Genomic DNA, 21,394 nt, shown 5'->3' with positions numbered 1-21,394 from the left:
ATGTTGCAACCCTCCAGCGAATTGGGCTTTATTATTTGAATGTACAAAAAATAGTCAATGATAAAGCAATAATTCTTGCAGGACTGAACACTGAATGTACATTTGCAAGAATATAAAATAGATTCCCAGAGCTATTCAATACAGAAATATTGTTTAAAAATAAAATTCAGAAATAGCCCAAATGTCCATCATTTGTTTAGTTCCAACTTTAGTCTATCTAAACCATGGAAAGTTAAGATTATTGCATATGTGGAGTGTTTTCCAGGTTGTTTCACTGAGTGAAAAATAAGGGGCAGACAGGATATACAGGAGCACTTCCTTTTGGGTAAGAAAGAAATTTACACAATAACATATTATTATTATTGCCTCCTACCAGAACAAGAAACAGTAAGAATATATACTAGAAACAATTAAATCAGTTGTTCATGAAGGGCAATGTTTAAAGCTTAGTGGGGATGGAATATAGGTGAGTCTTCAGTGTATTTTAACATGGGTTTATATTTGAGCCACATAAACAAAAACCATGTTCAAAACATAGAGTTAAATCAAAGGACAAAAATCAAGCTCAACACACGGTTTAGAGTCTGAAAACCCAAACCTTAACCATACTATTGTGTGACTAATTAATTTCTTAAGCTTGCATGATTTCCAGGATCTTTTCTTCAATGTGAACAAAATGTTTACCTAAAATAGCAATGCTTACTGTGATAAAACATTTACTGATCAGTAAATTGGCAATAAAGGATCACAGGATTCATATGCAATGTTTAGTGTCAGCACAGAAAGGGACTACATGGGTTTTATTCTTTCTATATTAGACTGGAGTTTACAAGGGCAGGGGCCACTTCTTATCTAGTGTCAGCAGCCTGGTGAATACACAGATATGACTATTAATATACACTGAAAAATTCTTTGAAAGTTTAATGCCAAGAACACAGAGAGGACTTGACAGATACTTTCAGGTCCAGGTTTCAGAAGCTTGGCTATACACAGTTGGGGAAAAATGACCAGTCCTAGACCCTGTGTGAGTATGTATTTTAATGTTGTGGTAGTTTATCATGAGCCTAGGCAGACAAATGTGGGGTTCTGCAGGTTATTAAGTCATAGAATAGGATTATTGTCATTTATTAAAAGAAAGCTGCAAAGAAACTTCTCAATTTATCCTTTGAGGAGAGAGATGGTGTACCTCCTTACTCTCATCAAGCTGTTATAATAATATATGGTAGACTGGGTGTTTTACAAGCTACAGACACTCATTTTTCACAGTGTGTAAGATCAAGACACAAGGCAATTCAATGTTTGGAAAGGACATTTCTAATGGATAGAAGCTTCTGGCTGTGTCATCATGTGGTGGAAGAAGCCAGCTAGCCTGTAGCACTGTTCATTAGAGCATTAATTCCACTGATGAAGTCTTCAGCCTCAGGACCTCAACACCTCCCCAAAGACTCACCTTCTAATACCATCACCTTAATGGAGAGAAGTTCAACCAAGGTACCCAAGGGGACACAAACCTTCAAATTACAGCTGTCTATGAAAAAGCAGGTTCTCAATTGTCAATAAACCTGTTGGAAACTTGATCTTGGACGTCTGAGCTTTCAGAAGTCCACAAATGAATTTTTTTTTTTTGCTTGTAAGGTATATGTTTCTAGTACTCCCTTAGAGCAGTCCAAACAGACTAAAATATATTTAAAGTGATAATTCTGTCTTTTCAATTGTTCCTTCAATATGAACTCTTCCCTGAATTTTACACAGGTTATCAACTCTCTGGGCATCCCTCCATGTATGTGCCTATGCATATGCACATACAACAGCAAGGAGCTTGGGGCTTTCCACCAAGCCCAATCCTTATATTCTGCATTTCTACATGTCAAATTTGGGAACAACCCTCTTGGCCCCATCCCTGCAAGGTAGGCGCAGGCCTCCTGTGGTGTTACTCTCTGAGCTACCTCTTTAAGATAGGAGTGAAGCCTCATTCTACGCTGCACTCTGGACTCTGCTCCCACCTCCTCAGTGGCCCTGCCTGTATCCTGGTTAGAGCCAGTCTTTCCATTGCACCTGTACATCATTTTCCTGCTCTATGACCTGATCATTATGTGCCAACACTTTACCATGCTCATCTGTGCATTTTTTTCCTCTGTTCCCAGAGCAACAATGAAGCTGCCGTTTGCTAGCTGTGTCACCTTAAGCAAGTTAACTCGACACAGCTGAGCATTCCTGTCCTGAAACATGGGTGTAAACATGGCTTCAACTCATGGAGTTTTTATTGCCAGTGAAGAGGTCAGGGATAAAATTCTCAAAAACAATAGTCCAGTACATGGTCATCAATTGCTCATGATGTCATTAAGTGTCACCATTACTAGCTGTCAATCCCACGTCACAACATGGGAAACATGAATCCTTGAAAAGTAAAAAAAAAATAAAATAATTAATTTCATGTGGCCAGTGGGCCCAGGTCTGCTCTGACTCTAGATTCCCTACCCCCAACCAGAGCTCAGGGCAGAATGAATACAAAGGTGCCACATGAGGAGAGGACTAATGTAAAGTGGATAAAGGCAGTTTCATGAATGGACAAAAGGGAAAGAATTGAGGGAAGGAGCCAAATCCTACATCTGACACTTGGAGAATCAGGAGATTTTACCTTCATATTGACTTCCTCCTCTTGAGACCAAAACTGTACTGAAAACAGACCACTGAGACAGGTTAGTCATCAATGCAGACAATAAAGGACAATCTGGAAGTTACCAGGCTGGTTGGTGCATGTACAAGTAGTCAGAGCCACAGATTGGAAGACCTCAAATAGTTCACATGAGACCTTTTGCTTCCTAAATCTTCATTCCCTGGTTCACACAATGGCAGGCTGAGCTTGGACACTGAAGGTCCTGTGTACTGGCAGGTGACATCCTCAGAAAATAGCATCTACACATATTTTCACAAGTTTACTCATTCTACTCAGCCATACACAAGAATGGAATTATATCATTTGTGGGAAATAAATGAATCTGGAGAACATCAAATTAAATGAAGTAAATTGGATGCAGAAAGTCAATTGTCAAGTCTTTTCCATCATATGTGAAAGGTAAAAAAAAAATGAAGTTGAAAAAAGAAGTGGATCTCAAAAAAATTGGAGAAAGAATAGTTGAGTTTAGACTGATGGAAGAGAGGATAAGAGAGATGATTCAGGTACTGAGAAATGAGACTAGTCAATGATGTTATGCCCATATACGTATAGGTCACAAATGAACATACTAATAAAATAATTACAATGTCCTAAATTAAATGACATTTTTGGTACCAGTGACTGATATTCAGCATGCTTCACCGTTGAGCAACATCCCCATCACCAGTCCTATTTTTGTTTTTGTTTTGTTTTTTTGAAACAGGGTTCTGCTGAGTAGTTCAAGGCTTTGCCAAAAGAGCTATATCTGGGTGCCCACAAATCAAAAATACAAAGGCCTGTCATCCCCCTGGCTTATGGAGCACTCACTAGGCACTAAGTGCTAACTATCTATGACTTCATTTAATTCTCACTATAATCTTGGGAAGCAAGTGGCATTAGCCCCATCTTAAAGATAAATAAATAGAAGAGAAATTAAAGATCTATTCAAGCTGAGTGAGGTGGAACATGTCTGCCATCCCAGCGGATTGGGAGCCTAAGGCAGAAAGATTGTGAGTTCAAAGCCAACCTCAGTGAAATTGAGGTGCTAAGCAACTCAGTGAGACACTGTCTATAAATAAAAATACAAAATAGGACTGGGGATATGACTCAGTGGTTATGTGCCCCTGAGTTCAATCCCAAGTACCAAAGAAAAAAGAAACTATTCAAGCCTCTATAAATATATAAAAGCCAGAATACAAATTTATGATATGTACTCAAGACCTTGGTCCATTAACATTTATTTTATACTAGTCATAACATCTAGGAACCTTGCTGCAAGCTTCATAAACCTAATGCTTGAGAGTACTCCCCAGAGATTTTTGTTTCACTGACTGGAGCTAAAGTTCAGGTATCAGGGTAATTGACTCTAATGCTCACAATTAGGGATGCAATCACTTTTCTATTAAAAATCATGGAAACTTATACAAAGAGATTGGATTCACCTGCCCAATGCTGTGTGTCAAGTCCAAAGGAAAACCAGGTGTGTGTCTGTACTTCTGTAGCTCTCCAAAGAGCTCTCTGTGGCTCCAAACAAAAGAAGACTTCATGAAGCTGTGGGAACACAAGCAAACCCCTCTGCCATAACTCACCCCACAATACTCCCAGGGAATTAGTGTACACAGAGGAGAAAATTCCAGGTGATACCTTAGTGATCAATGGACAATGCCATGCAATGAAATAGGGCACAACCCACTTCAGCAAAGGCAGAGGAGTGGCTGGTACAGGATGGGGGCTGGCCCAGAGGATAAACTTTTCCATGGCACATGAAGCCTGGGGCTTCCTCCTCTCCACATGAGCCTTGCCTTATCACGTGTATGCTTGTTCAACTATTTATGCCCTTCTCCTATTTTATATTTCTCTTGCACATGGCTTTGGAGGTCTCATGCTTTGGCATTTCTTATAATTTTTTTTCTGCAGCTTTCAAACTATGCCAAATTCAACCATGTGGAAAATTACCTATAGATGTTACAGTTTTTATTTTATTTTATTACCATTTAATTCAAGTTTCCAAATCTCTCTCAAAATACCTTTTTTTTCATTTTTATGATACTTTTATTAACTCTTCACACATTGCCAATGGTTGCGATAAAGCAGTATCTTCTGACTCCAACACTGAAATTTCAGTGACCTGCTTGAAATGATTGTACTTTCTTTTGATTCTACGTCACAATTCTCCCTTTTATTTTATATGCTTTATATAACTTTATATATAGTACAGACAAGACTAAGCTAATATTACATGGTTTGTCTCAGAGAAAGGGCAGGCCTCCCCTCTTCCTCCATTAGTGAATATGAGGGCTCATCACAGGTTCCTTAGGGTTGCCTTTCAGCATGGGCTCTGACTCAGTTCCATGTTCAATCTTCCTGTGATCTCCTCAGCCTGTGGCCTTCACTACTACTACTTCTTCTTCTTCTTCTTCTTCTTCTTCTTCTTCTTCTTCTTCTTCTTCTTCTTCTTCTTCTTCTTCTTCTTCTTCATCATCATCTTCTTCTTCTTCTTTTGAAATTTAAGATTAATTTTAATATTTTACACAGAGCCTGAATCACAAAAAATCCAGTTTAGAAATGGTGGCATGCAGAAACAACACTACTCAGAAACCAGGTGCTTCATGTGATAAAAACCTAGGGAGGAGGAGTCTATTACACATGATAGAAAGAGGACTCTCAGAGTCATGGTGTAACCATGGGAGGTGCCAGAAAACCCTCACCCCAAAGTTGAGGCATTGTAAATTGTTTAGTTGGACTGGACTAATTTGATCTTATGATCAGAGTAATATCAATTTTGTTTGGACAGGATTCCAATTGAGATGCCTTTCCAAATATGTCCAGAAAAAATTTGGGGACCAGCTCTCTCAGGATTGCTGTTATCCACCAAAGAAGAAGTAAAATTAAGAGACAGCTTACGTGTTACACTGGGAAAGCCACAGTTCTGTGTTTTCCAGGGAGATTTTTGTCATATTTCTCTAGAAAATAATATTATAGGCCTGCAGAGACAGAACTTAAAGATGTCTTTCCTTAAAACGTGCAACTCTTTAGGCTATTACCTGCATCACATCATCCTTTGCCTCATCCATCTGGATAAGTGCCTCTGCATTCTTAGATTCAGAAGTGGTGTGCAGTTGGGTCATGGAAAGGCTGTGGAAGGAGGAAATTTTACCATACTAGTGAGGTTTCTTGTAGATGCAGAAGAGAGACTTCAGCTCCAACAGTTTTACTCAATCCAGAGGACAGTGTACTGTATGGTACATTGAGGATATTTTCTTCTAACAATGTTTGCTTCTTTAATTTATATCCTCCTAAATGAGATATTTTTAATAGGTAATAATGATTAATTTTAGTTTTCCATTTGTTCTAAGTTTAATGAGTTCTAGTGATACAACTTACATATAGAATGTCATCTAGAGATTTTAAAAATTACTTGTTTGTATACACATTATAAAAGAAGACATGAGTTTTAACTTGATATTTTATAAACTTTTATTTTATTTTAGTTTCATTTGGTGCTGAGGATAAAACCCAGGACCTTTCATATGCTAGGCAAGTGCTCCACCACTGAGCCATATCTCCATCTGTAATTTAGCATTTTTTATTTATAGACTTGCTTTTGTAATATTAAAAAATAAAATAGAACTACTATTGATGTGAATTCTATACTTTGAGTAATTATAAGTTTTTAAATTTTTAGAATGAAATTATATTCTATGTTCAAAACTTCATTTCATAGAGGGCAACATCACAATGCCATAAACTACTTATATTTCTCATAAAGTCTTTGGATCCAATTTAACTAAAAAGATTAAAAATTTCCTGATCTTGTACTCTTAATTCAGTTAGGAAATGACAAATGAGAGGATCATGATAAAAGGGTTTGGAAGCACACTGAATATTTTTGAAAATCAAATGAACGTACTAGTAATTTCACATTCCTAGATTAAAAATACACAGGAATATAATTTCCAAGTTTAGAGGAGGAATATTTGTGTTCATTCGTTCTTTATGTATTAGTTTCATGTGTGTATATATATGTGACTGTATACATACATATATGCCCTTTCCCATTTCTGTCACAATGGAAATGTCTGAATCTAATTTTTCTTAAAGGAACATTTAGGTCAGTGGAATCTCATCCTACCCTGATCACTGTACTTAAATTTCTGATGTTTTCACAAACTCAGTTGTTTTTTAGTTCTTTTTTTGCTTGTTTGTTTGTTTTGTCTTTAGCATGAACAAATAATTGTGAACGTATCTCATTCTCTGGTCACTGAAACATAAAGAACAAGATGACAAGAAAGCCAAACTTGTGGGGAAGAAAAGCAGGACTTGAATTCTATATAACTACATCAATCAGAGGGACAGACTGCCCTCTAAAATTCCTTGGGTTTCCCAGTAATGAAAGCTTGACATCTGTGAAGAAACACCTCTCTGGCTTCCTATTTCTTTACTTTAAGATTAAACAGATCTTAACTTTATGAACCATATAAATTTATTGATCATCAACTATGTGAAAATTCTAAGGCTAGATTCTGAGATGAGCAGTTCCTTAAGCCACTGTGCATTTTCTAGCTTGCATGGTAATTGCTCTCTAATTTAGAAACTGTATGATTACCAAGAGTTTCTAAAAAAATATTCTATAATTAGAAAGAGGCATATAACTCGTATAAGCATATATTACATTAATACATCTGAATAAATGAAGCACGTGAGATCACAAAACAAAAACATAGACCTAAAACTCCTCACACAGCTATAAAAAAGTGCTCTAATTACAAAGCAAAATAAATGTCTTTTAGGTTCAAAGCATGTGTTTTCAAAGTCCTGTAGCTAATAAATGTCTATACCTTCTTTATTCCAAATTTATTGCTGTGCATGCATTATCATAATTTGTTTGAAGGATCATGTGTAGATATAGTGTTTCATTTCAAAAAACTCTCTTAAAAGAACTAAATTTTTTTTCTTGTAGCATCCATCACTAATTGTATTAGTATCATAGTTATATGGTGAATTTTGAGCCTATAGGAGAAGTTTACTTAAAATTTAAAAATTCTGTGTCACTGAAAATGTAGGAGATATATTATATTAAAGCTGACCTTATTGTCTAGGAAATAGAAATCTGTCAAAGGAAATATATTCAGGTATTTGGTCATTTTTGAGGTACTGATCTGTGTATAATAAGTAATATTTAATTGTATTTGCAGATTTATGGAACTATACTTCAAAATAAATGTGACTTGAGAAATAATATTAGTGTATTTAACTTCTACATCTATGTCTAGAAAATTTGCAAAATATCATAAAAATTATATGATTTGTGTAAAAATGCTATTCACTGTATAGTATTTTGAGAAGATTCATGAATTTGGTTTTTTAGCTTAAAATATGTTTTGTCAAAAATAAACAGAACTTGGTTATAAAGCTTTTTGTTTTATATTATATCATCAATTTATGGTGACATTATTATTCTCTTTCAAGCACAACTATATATAAAAAAAAACAGTGATTCTTTTTCTTGGTGTCATGTTATCTTCCAAAATTATTATCCTTTGTGAAAAACAATGATAATTTTGTAGTGCAGAATTGCATCCTAATAAAGCTTATTTTATTTCCTCCAATTTTAATCATGGATCTAAATTTATATTAAAATGTATTGAACAATTTTGATTTTGTATTATAAGCCCATAATCTAAGCTAACTATTTTACTTAGAGATATGGATCTTCAAATATACAAGTCTATTTTACCAACAATGAATTAAATTTACAGTAAAAGAGAAGCATAAAATGAGATAAACATCCACAATGAAAACAGGAGGTAATCTCCAGTGACAAAAGACTTCAAAGAACTTCTGGAAAACAGAGAGTCTACAAGTAGATGAAGGATGCATTTGAGTTCTAATTAGGGTTTCCCAAGAGGTGGATTAAGACCATGACTAGGCATCTTGGAAGTCCATAAGTTAGTGTGCTTCATATCAGCACAATGGAAATAAAGGGAAAGAAGCACATTTGGGCACACAGAATCTGGGGTTGCAGTCTAATCACAAAGGAGGCCTCTGCTTACTCAAAGTGAAATTATGGATCTGTCTTGCACTCTCATATTTTTCCTACTTGAGACATGGAGTGTGATTTACATGAGTCTCAAACAGTCTTGAGTTTAGGAAGCCTTAAATGGTAATAGCCGGAAAAACGATCTTCTACTAATGAAAATATTTTGAAAAGATCACTTTCAGCAATTGTCTGGGAAATGATTCCTTCAGCCCTAATGGTGCCATAAAGCACAGTTCCCTATAATGACACCACAAAAACTCACTTTTCAGTCTAAGTTCTGTACTTAGTTTATGGTACTGGTGAGACTCTATTCCTGAAAAAAACTTATAAGAACGGAAAACAGTGCAATTAATTAGTTTTGACAGCTGTGTAGACAATGTCAAATTAAGTCATCTTGTGTCTCTTCTGCTGTTCATTTTTGATCCATTAAACATACTTCTTTTGGTCTCTATACTCATCCCCAAATCATTTGAGGCTCCTCACTATAATTTTCTCAAGACACAACTACTGCACTGATCCTTTTACAATTCGTGTATGAAAAGTGAATACTAAAAAGTAGAGAATTGGATCATCTGTTTTCAAATTGAATCATCTGATTTTTATCTTCAAATATACAATAGACTTTTATATTTGGAACAGTGGATACCATGGTCATAGACCAATAGTAATATTTTTATTTTTGTTAAGTGTGGTCTGATTCACTTTTAGGCATGATGCATTGGCACTTTATTAGTGGTACTTGCTTAGCATTGCAACATGGAATCAATGTCCGTCTTGTGAGGAGAGTGAATTGACCTAGCTAGGATTGTAATTTCTCCTCTTGCTTTCTTTTTTATTAGTACATAGAATTTAGAGTCCTCAGGTGCAGTTTAAATTTTAGTTGGAATTTTGTTAGGCATCCTGTTGGAAAGTTTCCTCTTAAATAATTACGATTTCTAAACGTGGAGGATGCAGAGACATGGCATAAGAAAATATAATTGCCAAGTGCATTAATAGGAGTGATTGTGATTTAAGACTCTTAAACTTTGACACTCTGGTTCCTGGATGTATATAGTGTGTCTCTTGGTAGCACAATCTGATATAATGATGTGAAATTGTTAGCAACATCATCACCTGTTCCAGAATTCTACCAGGCCAGCAGCTTTTTGTTTCTTTTTTAGATGATAATACAGTGGATACCATGGTCATAGAATAACAGTAATATCTTTATTTTTGTTAAGTGTGGTCTGATTCAATTTTAGGCATGATGTATTGACACTTTATTAGTGGTACTTGCTTAGCATTTATTGTCTGTAAAAGCAAAATTAAAAAAAAAATGTTTGGGTTTTTCTGGTTAAAATTATTTCTGTGTTAAAAGACGTCCACTTGTTAATTTATTATAAGAAAATGATGAAAAGAATGATGCTGTAACAAGAACCTAGAGATAGACCTTTCCTCCTAGCTGGCTAGATATTTGGAAGAAGCATTTGATAGATAAAATACGGTAACTGGAAACCACTATGGTACTCAGTCCTCATTCATCCTGTGCAGCATCAGAGGCTGGATAAAAACAACTAGCCAAGTCCAGTTGTCAACTTGATTGTCTTGTACAATGTCCATGATATATGTGATTTGGTATGTGATAGCATGAAATCCCATGATATTTACACTGCATTGTCTCTCAGATATCCATCCTTATTACTGTACCCCCCAAATTTTATAGTCTTCAAAAGTTCCTTCTAAACACTTGACCAAGTCTTGATTTCTTCCTATTATTTTATGTACCTTCTTATGTACCATCTTACCTGAGGTAAATTCTTTTTCCACGTGAAATTAAGGATGAAGTGTGGCGCCAAGTATTCTCTTTAGAAAGAGTTTTTTTTTTCATTTTTTATTTTTCAAGGGTAATCCTGAAAGATACTGTACAATGATATTATTTTATTTCACTTTACTTCTAAATGAAGATAACTCATATTTATTTCTAGTAATACTTTGAAAGAGGTTAGCCAATTTCCTCTTCTATCTGATTCGCAAAAGGGACCCTTTCCCAAAGAAGGAAATGAATAGGTGTTGTATCCCATCCCACCTTTGCTCTGAAATTGATTGGGGTTTTCTGAGAAAGAGAGTAACTTCAGTGACTATCTTCTTGGTTAGTTAATTGCTTAGTTATTGGTCACACTCTACAAGTATGACCTCAGGTGAAATGCCAAGGAAGGTAGAGAGTAAAGAAGTTATCAATTGATTATACTTTTGTAAGGTAGAGAGTAGAAGTTATCAATTGATTATACTTTTGTAACTGAAATGAGGTTTGTGAAGTACTATATGACTTGCATATCTCTGCCTTCCATTTAAAATCAAAATATAAAATTCATTTTTATTTTTTATGTATCACCGATAAGCTTCTAAAAATAAAGTTTACACCTATTATTTTTCTAATCCTTTTCATGATTTCTCTATTTTCTTGGTTATATGAATTTTTTATAACTGATACTAACTTGATAATCTGTGTCATTTCCTGGTTTTCAAACACTTATTGATTTTTGTCTCTTTTTAGTTACAATTGGCCTCCAGTGACTAAGGGAAGTCTGCTCCTTAGTCAGACTTCTGGTCTTCTCCTCTCAGCCCTGCTTCAGCCTCTCAGCTTCCCAGACTCTCATGCAGTTGGTTGTAAATTCTTCCAGAAGTTGTTTTACTGTCTACTTTTCAGGACTAAAAATAAAAATCAAAACTTAAAAAAAGTTACTTTAGGCCTGGGGATATGGCTCAAGTAGTAGTGTGCTTGCCTTGCATGCGTGAAGCACTGGGTTTGATTCTCAGCACCATGTAAAAATAAAAAAAAATAAAGATATTGTGTCCACCTAAAACTAAAAATGAATATTTTTATTAAAAAAAGCAAAATGTATAAGGAGAAAGTATATATATATTTGGTAATTATTCTTTTTTAAATTTTTTTAACATTTGTCTGTTTTTAATGTAGGTCACTCACTAACACTTCATTAAAATAACAGTTTCTTTGCTGAGTTCAGGTGGCCAAGGAATAGCTATACCCTTGGAACAAAAAACACACACACACACAAAAATAGAATTATCTTTAACCTAACTTTTTATATGATGTCTCAGATCCCCTTAACTTTGCACATTAGCTTCTTTGTTCAGTTGAATTGTAACTGCTTTTTGTAGTTGGAAAGAGTGTGACTATTGAACTTGAAAACTTTTATTCTGGGCATCTTGGTGGTTTCTGGTGAGGTTAAGTGGGTGAGAGGGTGAAGGGAAAGTGGGGGATTCTTTCCTATCATAACATGAAGTTTCCCCCACAGTCTGCTCTCAGGTGCCAGACCTCAAGTATTTCTTACAGTGGTATACTTCAATTATTTTTACTTCCCCTTTACCCATAAGTTTTAACAGCATTTTATCAAAGTGCACTTATTAAGAACCATTTTTAAAATAAAGTTATAGTTCGCCTAACCAGTCTGCACTTATTACTTAAGGTTTCACTCACCTGCTATGCCTATTTTTGGTGTCTGAAAAAACAGATATATTATTTTCCATATTTTATCCATTTTCCTACATGTATATACTGAAAAAAAATAGGTCTGTAAATATTCCATTTTGATTGAATGCTATAATCAAGAAAATAAAATTTAAATATGCTAAATATATCTCCAGATTTTCTCAAGTAGCTATGCTTAAAACAAAGAACATATCCTGAAATGAAAAAAAAAAAAAAAAAAAAAAAAAACATGGTCAGCTTCAAGAAATTAAGAATAAAACCCCAATATTTATCCTTAATGATGGATTATAGATGATAAATACAGAATAACCTCAAGATTTAAAGGAAAAATAGTATTCAACCTGGTATTCTAAAATGAAGTAGATTGTCCATCAATGATAAATAAAAATAAATTTTCATAAATAATAAAAACCTAAAAAGCTATTTTCCATTCCTCATTTCAAAGAGTTACTCAATATAGAAGAAAATTTTTTTTAAAAAATGGAGCAGAGTTTGTGTACAGAAACAGTGGCTCTAACTGCAGAGCTCAAGAAAGTTATGCTGATTCTGAAATAGACCTTGAAAATAGTTTTATTAGTATACCTCAGTCCTACCTTTAAAATGATGGTTTAATAGAAATATTAGCTAGTGAGTAGTCAAGTGATTGAATGTAGTAAAAGTTACAAGATTCTAGTTATTTATTTTTCTCACCACAAAAAAAAATGTATATTAGAAAATACAGGAAAAACAAAGTGATGAAAAAAGAAAATAAAAATGCACTAAACACAAATAATGGAAAGCCAAGTTCTGTATATGAAACACAGTAAAATGTGCACTTTTGTAAAATTTAATGGGATAGAAGAAAGTAGTACAGATTGTTCTTGATGGTAAGAATATCCCTCCATGAGCAGCATTCATGTCCTGATATTGAATGTCAGAAAGGCTAATAAATTAGAGAAAGAAATTATTCTTAATTCTGGTGTGTGTTTTGTGATGAAAATTATCTTAAAGTCAAATTTGTGAAAATACTTACGGGTTTTTAAAATTCACAATTTTTCTGTAGACAAATAATGCAACACATAATTATGTTTAAAACAGAATAACTGAGGAAGCATGAAAACAGGGACTTGTAACTATTAAAAAATAGAGTGGGGTTTGGTGGCCTGTAGAGATGCTGATAGTCAGAAATAATAAATTGTCCAATGTAGATTAAGCAAGAAATCACAGAACACATATCATAAATGATAATCAATTAAATGCTAAATCCTTTTAATATTTGATTCATTAGTCCTGAAGAAAAAGAAGAGCCCATAAGTTAAATTGGTTTTCCTCCCTCTCTCATTGTAATTAGAAAAAATAATGGGAACACCTAAAACATTGTGAAGGGTCTTCTATGTATATATTTCAAGATTATGATCAATATAATCAGACAACTAGTAGTAGGAATGGCTAAATTTAGCTTCCTTTTAAAACTTTACATAGTTGCAGATAGAGTGTAGGCTGCTGATTTGGGTGTAAATTTTGGAAACTACTGTTTTATATGGCACTGGGGATTGAACTCAGGGTGCTTTATCACTCATATATATACAAAATTTTTTGATAGTTTGAGACCTAGTCTCACTTAGTTACCCAGGTTGGCCTTGAAGTTGTGATCCTTCTGCCTCAGCCTCTATGATATTTGGGATTACAGGTATGTACCACCACATCAGGCCTGAACACTACTTTTTTTTTTACATAAATCTAAATTATTTTAAATATTTCTGCCTTTTCTTTTATATAAAATATTCAATAATATCTTACCAAATTGGTTTTCACCCTAATATCCTTTTCTTGAAAAGGCCAATATTCATGTTGAGTAGTTTTACTTTTTTTTTTTCTTACCATAACAAGATTTTCTCATTAGATTCTATCCTGAGTTAGCAAGTCAATTTTATCCATATTTTAGAAAAAACAAATTGTTATAATTTTTTCTGGTCATGGTTTTAATAGAAGTACCTTCCTCTAAGTCATAATTTAAAAAAGATAGGAGAAAATTTAGTGAAGTCAAAATCTAAGATCCAACAGTTGGCCAGTTCTTGTTTCAACCAGATGTTTATGATTTGATTGTTTCTCTTTTAATTTTCTTCTTCTGATTACTCTGAAGGCCTTTTCTATGATATTTTCTATAAGAGAAATAAATATCTGGAACAAATTCTTAGTTCTCAATATTTCTCATGATTATATACAGTTTCCTCCCACCATTCTGGGATTGCAATTCATAGAGCTTTAAAGGACTTCCATTCCTCACTATATTTCACTATCAGCACATGAAGAAATAATTTCTCAACAATTTTATATTAAATAAGTAGCAATTTAGAAAAAAAAACAGATATAATTTGCACCTGTGAAATTAAAATAATACATGTGGAAATTTGCCAAAGAATACTTGGCATATTCAAAGAATAAAATGAAGAAATTTACCAGAATTGTTCCTTTCCTTTATCTGATAGGCACAGTTTATTGTCATGTTGTTTCAAAAAGACATTAACACTTTCCTTATTAAAAAATAGTTGTTATTTTTAACATAAATTTTACATGATTTTTTTTTTTACTTTTACCCATTTATCTTGCACACTGAGAAGGTATTTGTAGTTAGATCTTTGGGGGAGATGCTCTTGGAAAGGGTTAATGTAACTTTCATGGGGCAAAATATAGTTCTTATTAAAGCCGGTTGTTACAAAAGAGCAAGTCTTTTTTTCTGAATTTCCCTGACTTCCTGTCTCATTATGTTCTCTCTACCTCTCAAATGAGCCCTCACCATAATGCCACCTCATGTGTAATGCAGGTGAACGAGCAGTCACAGGAGCTTACAAGATTCTAGTACAGTGCACTTAAATCTTCAGAACTATGTACTCAAAAATATTTTTTATTTATTTATAAGTTGTAGTTGGACACAATAGCTTTATTTTATCTATTTATTCATTTTTATATGGTGCTGAGAATTGAACCCAGCTTCTTGCATGTGACAGGTGAGCACTCTACCAGTGAGCCAAAACCCCAGCCTCTCAGAAAATATTTTTATGCATTTATATCTCTTTTTATACATTGGCCTGTATCTGGTATTTTTCTGTAACATTATAAAACAGACTAAAACAACCTCTGTGTCTTATTTCTAAAGAAGACAGGTGAGACTTTGCAATGTATTATCAAAAAATTCTGTAAAAGCTTTAGAATAAGAACTGTTATGCATTCACTGAGTGACCTTTAGTGAGTGATTAAATATCTTTGTGTCTAAGGCATCTTACTATGAGAGTGAGTAGAACATCTAAGATTACATTTTAAAAGCACTGGTATAGGTTAGATGGTAATGGCTTAGCATTTCTGATTCTTATTTGTTTTTATATTTCAAAGGTGATATCTTGTATTTCTTATATTCCTCATGGTGCTTAAGTTAATGTATTGCCATTTACTTTGAGACTCAAATATGTGGAATTTATTTTGTTTAGTAAAGCAAAAGCAAGAGTGGTTCCTTAGAATATATCAAAGACTCTATGAGAATGTTTTTATTTTTAATGCGAAGAATTGTCTCATTGCTAATGATTATAGAGGGAATTTACATTTTATGACACCCATTAATCAGAAATTGTCTGAACTGACTAGATCAAAACCATTAGAAAACCATGAATAAAGAGGCAGATTAAAAAAATAAGTTTTTCTAGCACCATTTTGAGTCTCCTATTATTGTACAAATTATAGTATGTTTTACAAGTGAAAGGACTCAAACACATGTAGCTGCATTTTAAGCCTCCTGTAATCACACAAGTCACCATCAATCATAATACCATTATAGGAAGAGAAATGTAGATCTTCACAGGCAGAAAAATCAAATACAAAAAGTGCAATTTGCCTTAGGCAAAAAAAGGCCTCATTATTTATGTCATATTTTTTTTAGCTCCCAGGTTCCATATCTTTGTGCTCAAGATATTCAACCAGAAGAAAGTGGATTTGTTTAATGCTAGATGAGTTAAGAACTGATATAATTAGATTGTAGAGTTAATATATTTTGATTTGGGGTTCAGTTGTTTCAAGTACGATGGCTTGCCCAGGAAAACAATGCAGGAGATTTTGTCCTCCACTTCACCCAAATTGTATGGAAAAATTATTATTTTTTTTAAATTAAAAGTGGAAGCCACAGGCAATCTACAGCAGGTATTGAAATGTCATGATGAGACATCAAACTGCAGTTGTTTTTCTCATGTTTTTGTATCATTGATTGCTGTGGAATTTGAATATTTGAAATATAAAAACTATATTTAAAAATAAACATTAATATTCTTTTGTATTTTAAGGTAATTTTAAGGCTCATAGCCTAAGGTATGAGCACAGTATAATTACCTCATATTTTTCTAATGTAATCCCAAGACAAAAGAGTTGGGATATATTTTTCATGACAAAAATATTTTTACTAAGTAAAATTATATTGTTCCATGTATCATACTTTTCTATGCAGTATATGTTGGGCCTTAAAATTAATAGAAGTGAATGCCTTAATGGGGCTGCCAAAAGGTTTATATTATCTTGTCCTGGTGAATATTGTGGCAGAATATACGGAGGATGAACCAGAAGATTTCTGAAATTGTGTATTTTTGTGGCTGGAAAGTGTTGAAAGGTACATCATTGTTATTAATAAAAAAGACTGGCTAAAAACAGCAATGTTCTTTAAGCGTACATACGTGAACAAATACTTTGTTAAGCAAAAATGCTCTGTGCAGCCAGGGATGGCTGAAATACATTATTATTATTATTATTATTATTATTATTATTATTATTATTATTATTTTTTTTTTTTTTTTAACTCCAGCTAGTAAATTTTTCTATCTCAATAAATCTCTCTCTATTCCTTTTCTTGCTTTTAAAACCAGAGGAGCAATACTTGTCTTTTTTAACTTTCTGGATTGTTTCCCAATTTGACTGCAATAAAATATGCAGAAAACTTTTGGAAAATATTACAAAGCATACAAATGGAAGTGAATAATCATTGCTTACTTTGTGACTCTTTTTCTTTCAAATACTATTGTAGCTCAACTTATCTTTCTTCAATTACCTTTAACTGATTATATGTCGATTTTTCCCCTAGCATTTGGAAACCACACTTCATCCACTATTGGTCTCTTGCTTAAGTCTTTACAAGTTTTCATTTCTATATTGTTGTGTGTTCATCCAATTGATATTACTTCTTATTTAGTGTTTCTTCTATAATTAAATTGGTATAAATATGTCTATATTGGAGAGTGTACAATGTCCCCAGACCTTGTTCTTAGGCATATGTTGCTGTAAACTCAGTTCTTCATGAATTATATGTAATGTTAATAAAATTGTGAATGATATTCAAAATGACTTTTGTATGGATTCTGTGTATAAGAAGCTTTTACCCTATTGTAGCTGAAAAGCCAACATTTTATGATAAGAAACTATTAAGTTTCTTTACATACAACCTTCTCAGTTTACCTCTTACTACTTGGTCCTCAGAAAATGAGACTATAAAACAGCTCATTGATTATTTTGTCATAAGTATAAGGTCTCACTCAACCTTGACTCCACATCCATGTCTCTAATTCCTGCCCTGAAATAACACTACCTATAGAATAACAAGGATGTCAGAATTTACTAATGTACATGAAAACACTGATCATTGACCTCATTCACAGAAAAATAAAATGTCTCCAATGAGGATGAAGTCTAGAAGGCCATTATGCACACAAGAAAGATAAAGCTCTTCTCTCCTGTAAGAGCTACCTTTAAATATGGGAGGCCAACCTTACGGGGGTGACTGAGTTACATTCCCCAGCTGGGTGCTGAGGTGCTCAGTCACAGAAATGGGTGTATCTTGCTACAGCCCCATGGGTGAAGCTATGCTCACCTGTTCCTTTGTAATATAACTCCTTGCCCTGTTTAGGATAGAATCTTCCATGGAAGTGCCTTGTGTGCGTCCCCTCCTCTTACTGTGCCCTTGGGTGTGGCCTACCCAGGTGTCAGTCAACCTGCTGACAGTGGACATCATGAAGATAGACTCAGCCCCTTGAAACCTGACCCCTTGCCTCATTTGAATAGCTTCTTCTCAATAAAAGGGGTCAGCGTGTGCTCTCTCTCTCTCTTTCTGCGGGCCCTTAAGGTCAGAGGAGCCGTCAAAGCAACCCCAAAGAAAAAGGTATTTGTGTCTCTTGTGTGGTTATTTCATGCAGCCCAGTTAGCCCAGTTTAACTAGAGTGACTGCTCAGCCTTTTAGTCATGAGGACAGAAACCCAGCATTTAAGTTTGTGGAAATTCTGTCTATTAAAATCACTAGGAAATGTTAAAATGTTAAAAAGTTAAAATTTATAAATCAAGATAGGAAAATCTGGGGCTTATTTTCCTATATCTATATCCTCCTTATAACTCTTAATTTCACGATAAATACAAACAGAAAAAAAAAATAATGATCTGACTGATGCAAATTGTATTCCACATTAAGTTTGATTAAAATGTGTAAAAGTATTAACAGATGCTAGAGTATTATTTACTCAACAGTATGCTTTACTGTTACATAGAACATTTAGTCAAGTGGAACACTATGATGTCTGTCATTTAACAACAGGATGCAATACATGAGTGTTAACATATAATCAAATATTCAGTTATAAAGACATATTGCATACATAAGGTAAATATAGGTAAAAAGAATGCACTGTAAACCTGGCATGATGGTCCATGCTTGTAATCCAAGCAAATTGGAAAGCTGAGTAGTTTCAGAAGTTTAAATTCTGTCTCAGCAACTTAATGTGGTTTTAAGCAACTTAGCAAGACAGTCTCAAAATTTGCAAAAGTGGAGAGAGGGCTTAGGAATGTGCCTCAGTGTATAAAAATACCTAAACTTAAACTGAAATACAAAAAAAATATATAGTTTAAAATATTACACTTCAGTGTTAAACATCAAAAATAGATTTCATATAATTCTTTTCTCAGTATTCAAAAGTGAAAATAGTAATTTTTGATTTAGAAAAACAATTATATTCTTTCAAAGTTGAGATTTCTTCATTATGCATGTATGATATTTATGACTGATATTTCTACAAAATAACTTGATAATACTTAATAAATTTAAGCAAAAGTTAAAGACAACTACTTGTTTTCTAAACTTAAATGAGTTCTGTATTTTACTGATCCTCATATACATCAAGGTGTAATATATAGATAATAAATTTACTATACTCTCACATTTATTATAAATGTTCCATTGTTATATAAGGAATACATTTTGGACAAAATCTGTTCAATGTTCACTACTAGTATGAGTTTTCAGATGTTCAATGAATTTAAATTTAAATACATTTTGGAAATATTATTTAACTTTTTAGGGTTTCTGGGCAAAATGAATTCTCCAAAAATAAGCAGTGTTTAAGAAACATGTGGCTACATTTTTTTTCCATTTGTATTTTCTCTAACCAGTATGTATCCACAGGTGCTGAGTATTGGTGAATAAATTTTGGAGGCATTGTCACATTGTCAATTTTCACATTTCAAAACTTTCTCTATGCTATGGTTATTGTGGTGAGGATTAAATATTGTCCCTTTCTTAGAGTAAAGGTACAATGGTCTCATTTGTAGAGCTTCTCTCCAGTATGTTTTCTCTGATGTCTAGTAATATATGATATATAATTTAAAATGTTTCTACATTCTCTACATTTATGTCTTATTTCCAGAATAAATAACCTAGTGGTGAAAAGAATTGATTTCTTATTCAAAGCTTTGCTGCATTGTTTCAATTTGTAGTGGTTCTTTTCTGTATAAATTCTGTTGTTAATAAGGTTTAGTTTTTCTTTTTATTAATGTTTATTTTTTAGTTGTAGTTGGACACAATACCTTTATTTTACTTATTTATTTTTATGTGGTGCTGAGGATCGAACCCAGGATATCACACATGCGAGGCTAGCACTCTACCACTGAACCACAAACCCAGCTCCAAGGTTTAGTCTTTCTTTAAAAGTATTATCACTTTATTCACATTTCACATTCACTAGAAAGTCTTTTGCTGTGGTGAATAAAGTTTTATTTTTTATTAAAAGCTTTTCCACATTATGCACATTTGTATGGCTATTCTCCAGTGTGAGTTCTCTTGTGGTGAATAAGGCCTGTTTTATTGCTAAAAGCTTTGCAACATTCCTTATATTTGTAAGGCTTCTCTCCAGTGTAAATTGTGCTGTGGCAAATAAGGTGTAATATTTGAGTAAAAATTTTGTCACATACTTTGAATTTGTGAGGCTTCTCTCCAGTGTGAGTTCTGTTGTGACAAAAAAGGTGTGATTTTTGAATGAACGCTTTGCCACATTCTTTACATTTGTAGGGCTTCTCTCTAGTGTGAGTTCTCTTGTGGCGAATAAAGCCTGATTTTTGAGTAAATGCTTTGCCACATTCTTTACATTTGTAGGGCTTCTCTCCAGTGAGTTCTGCTGTGGTGAATAAGGTCTATTTTTTGACCAAAAGCTTTGCCACATTCTTTACATTTGTAGGGCTTCTCTCCACTGTGATTTCTGCTGTGGTGAATTAGGTTTGATTTGTCACCAAAAGTTTTGCCACATTCTGTACATTTGTAGGGCTTCTCTCCAGTGTGGGTTCTGCTGTGGTGAATAAGGTTTGATTTTTGACCAAAAGCTTTACCACAATCTTTACATTCGTAGGGCTTCTCTCCAGTGTGAGTTCTTCTGTGGCAAATAAGTTGTGATTTCCGACCAAAAGCTTTGCCACAATCTTTACATTCATAGGGCTTCTCTCCAGTGTGGGTTCTGCTGTGGCAAATAAGGTCTGATTTTCGACCAAAAGCTTTGCCACAATCTTTACATTTGTAGGGCTTCTCTCCAGTGTGAGTTCTTCTGTGGCGAATAAGGTTTGATTTGTAACCAAACGTTTTGCCACATTCTGTACATTTGTAGGGCTTCTCTCCAGTGTGGGTTCTGCTGTGGTAAATAAGGTTTGATTTTTGACCAAAAGCTTTACCACAATCTTTACATTCGTAGGGCTTCTCTCCAGTGTGAGTTCTCCTGTGGCAAATAAGTTGTGATTTCCGACCAAAAGCTTTGCCACAATCTTTACATTCATAGGGCTTCTCTCCAGTGTGGGTTCTGCTGTGGCAAATAAGGTCTGATTTTCGACCAAAAGCTTTGCCACAATCTTTACATTTGTAGGGCTTCTCTCCAGTGTGAGTTCTCCTGTGGCA

At 33.9% G+C, this 21,394-nt stretch overlaps 1 protein-coding gene across 1 annotated transcript in view; it reads right to left on the bottom strand.

Annotated features, from left to right (window-relative positions):
• The window catches only part of LOC139707879 (zinc finger protein 420-like), a 59,397-nt gene that overhangs the window by 15,009 nt on the left and 22,994 nt on the right, over positions 1-21,394 (bottom strand). The window contains 2 exon segments of the mRNA XM_071619782.1: positions 20,472-20,620; positions 20,622-21,393. Of these exon segments, the coding sequence (XP_071475883.1) occupies positions 20,472-20,620; positions 20,622-21,393 (921 nt within the window).

The sequence above is a fragment of the Marmota flaviventris genome, chromosome 12 (genome assembly GCF_047511675.1).
Source record: "Marmota flaviventris isolate mMarFla1 chromosome 12, mMarFla1.hap1, whole genome shotgun sequence".
NCBI lineage: Eukaryota > Metazoa > Chordata > Mammalia > Rodentia > Sciuridae > Marmota > Marmota flaviventris.
The sequence above is the reverse complement of the archived record's forward strand: the minus strand, read 5'-3'. Positions and strand labels throughout refer to the sequence as shown.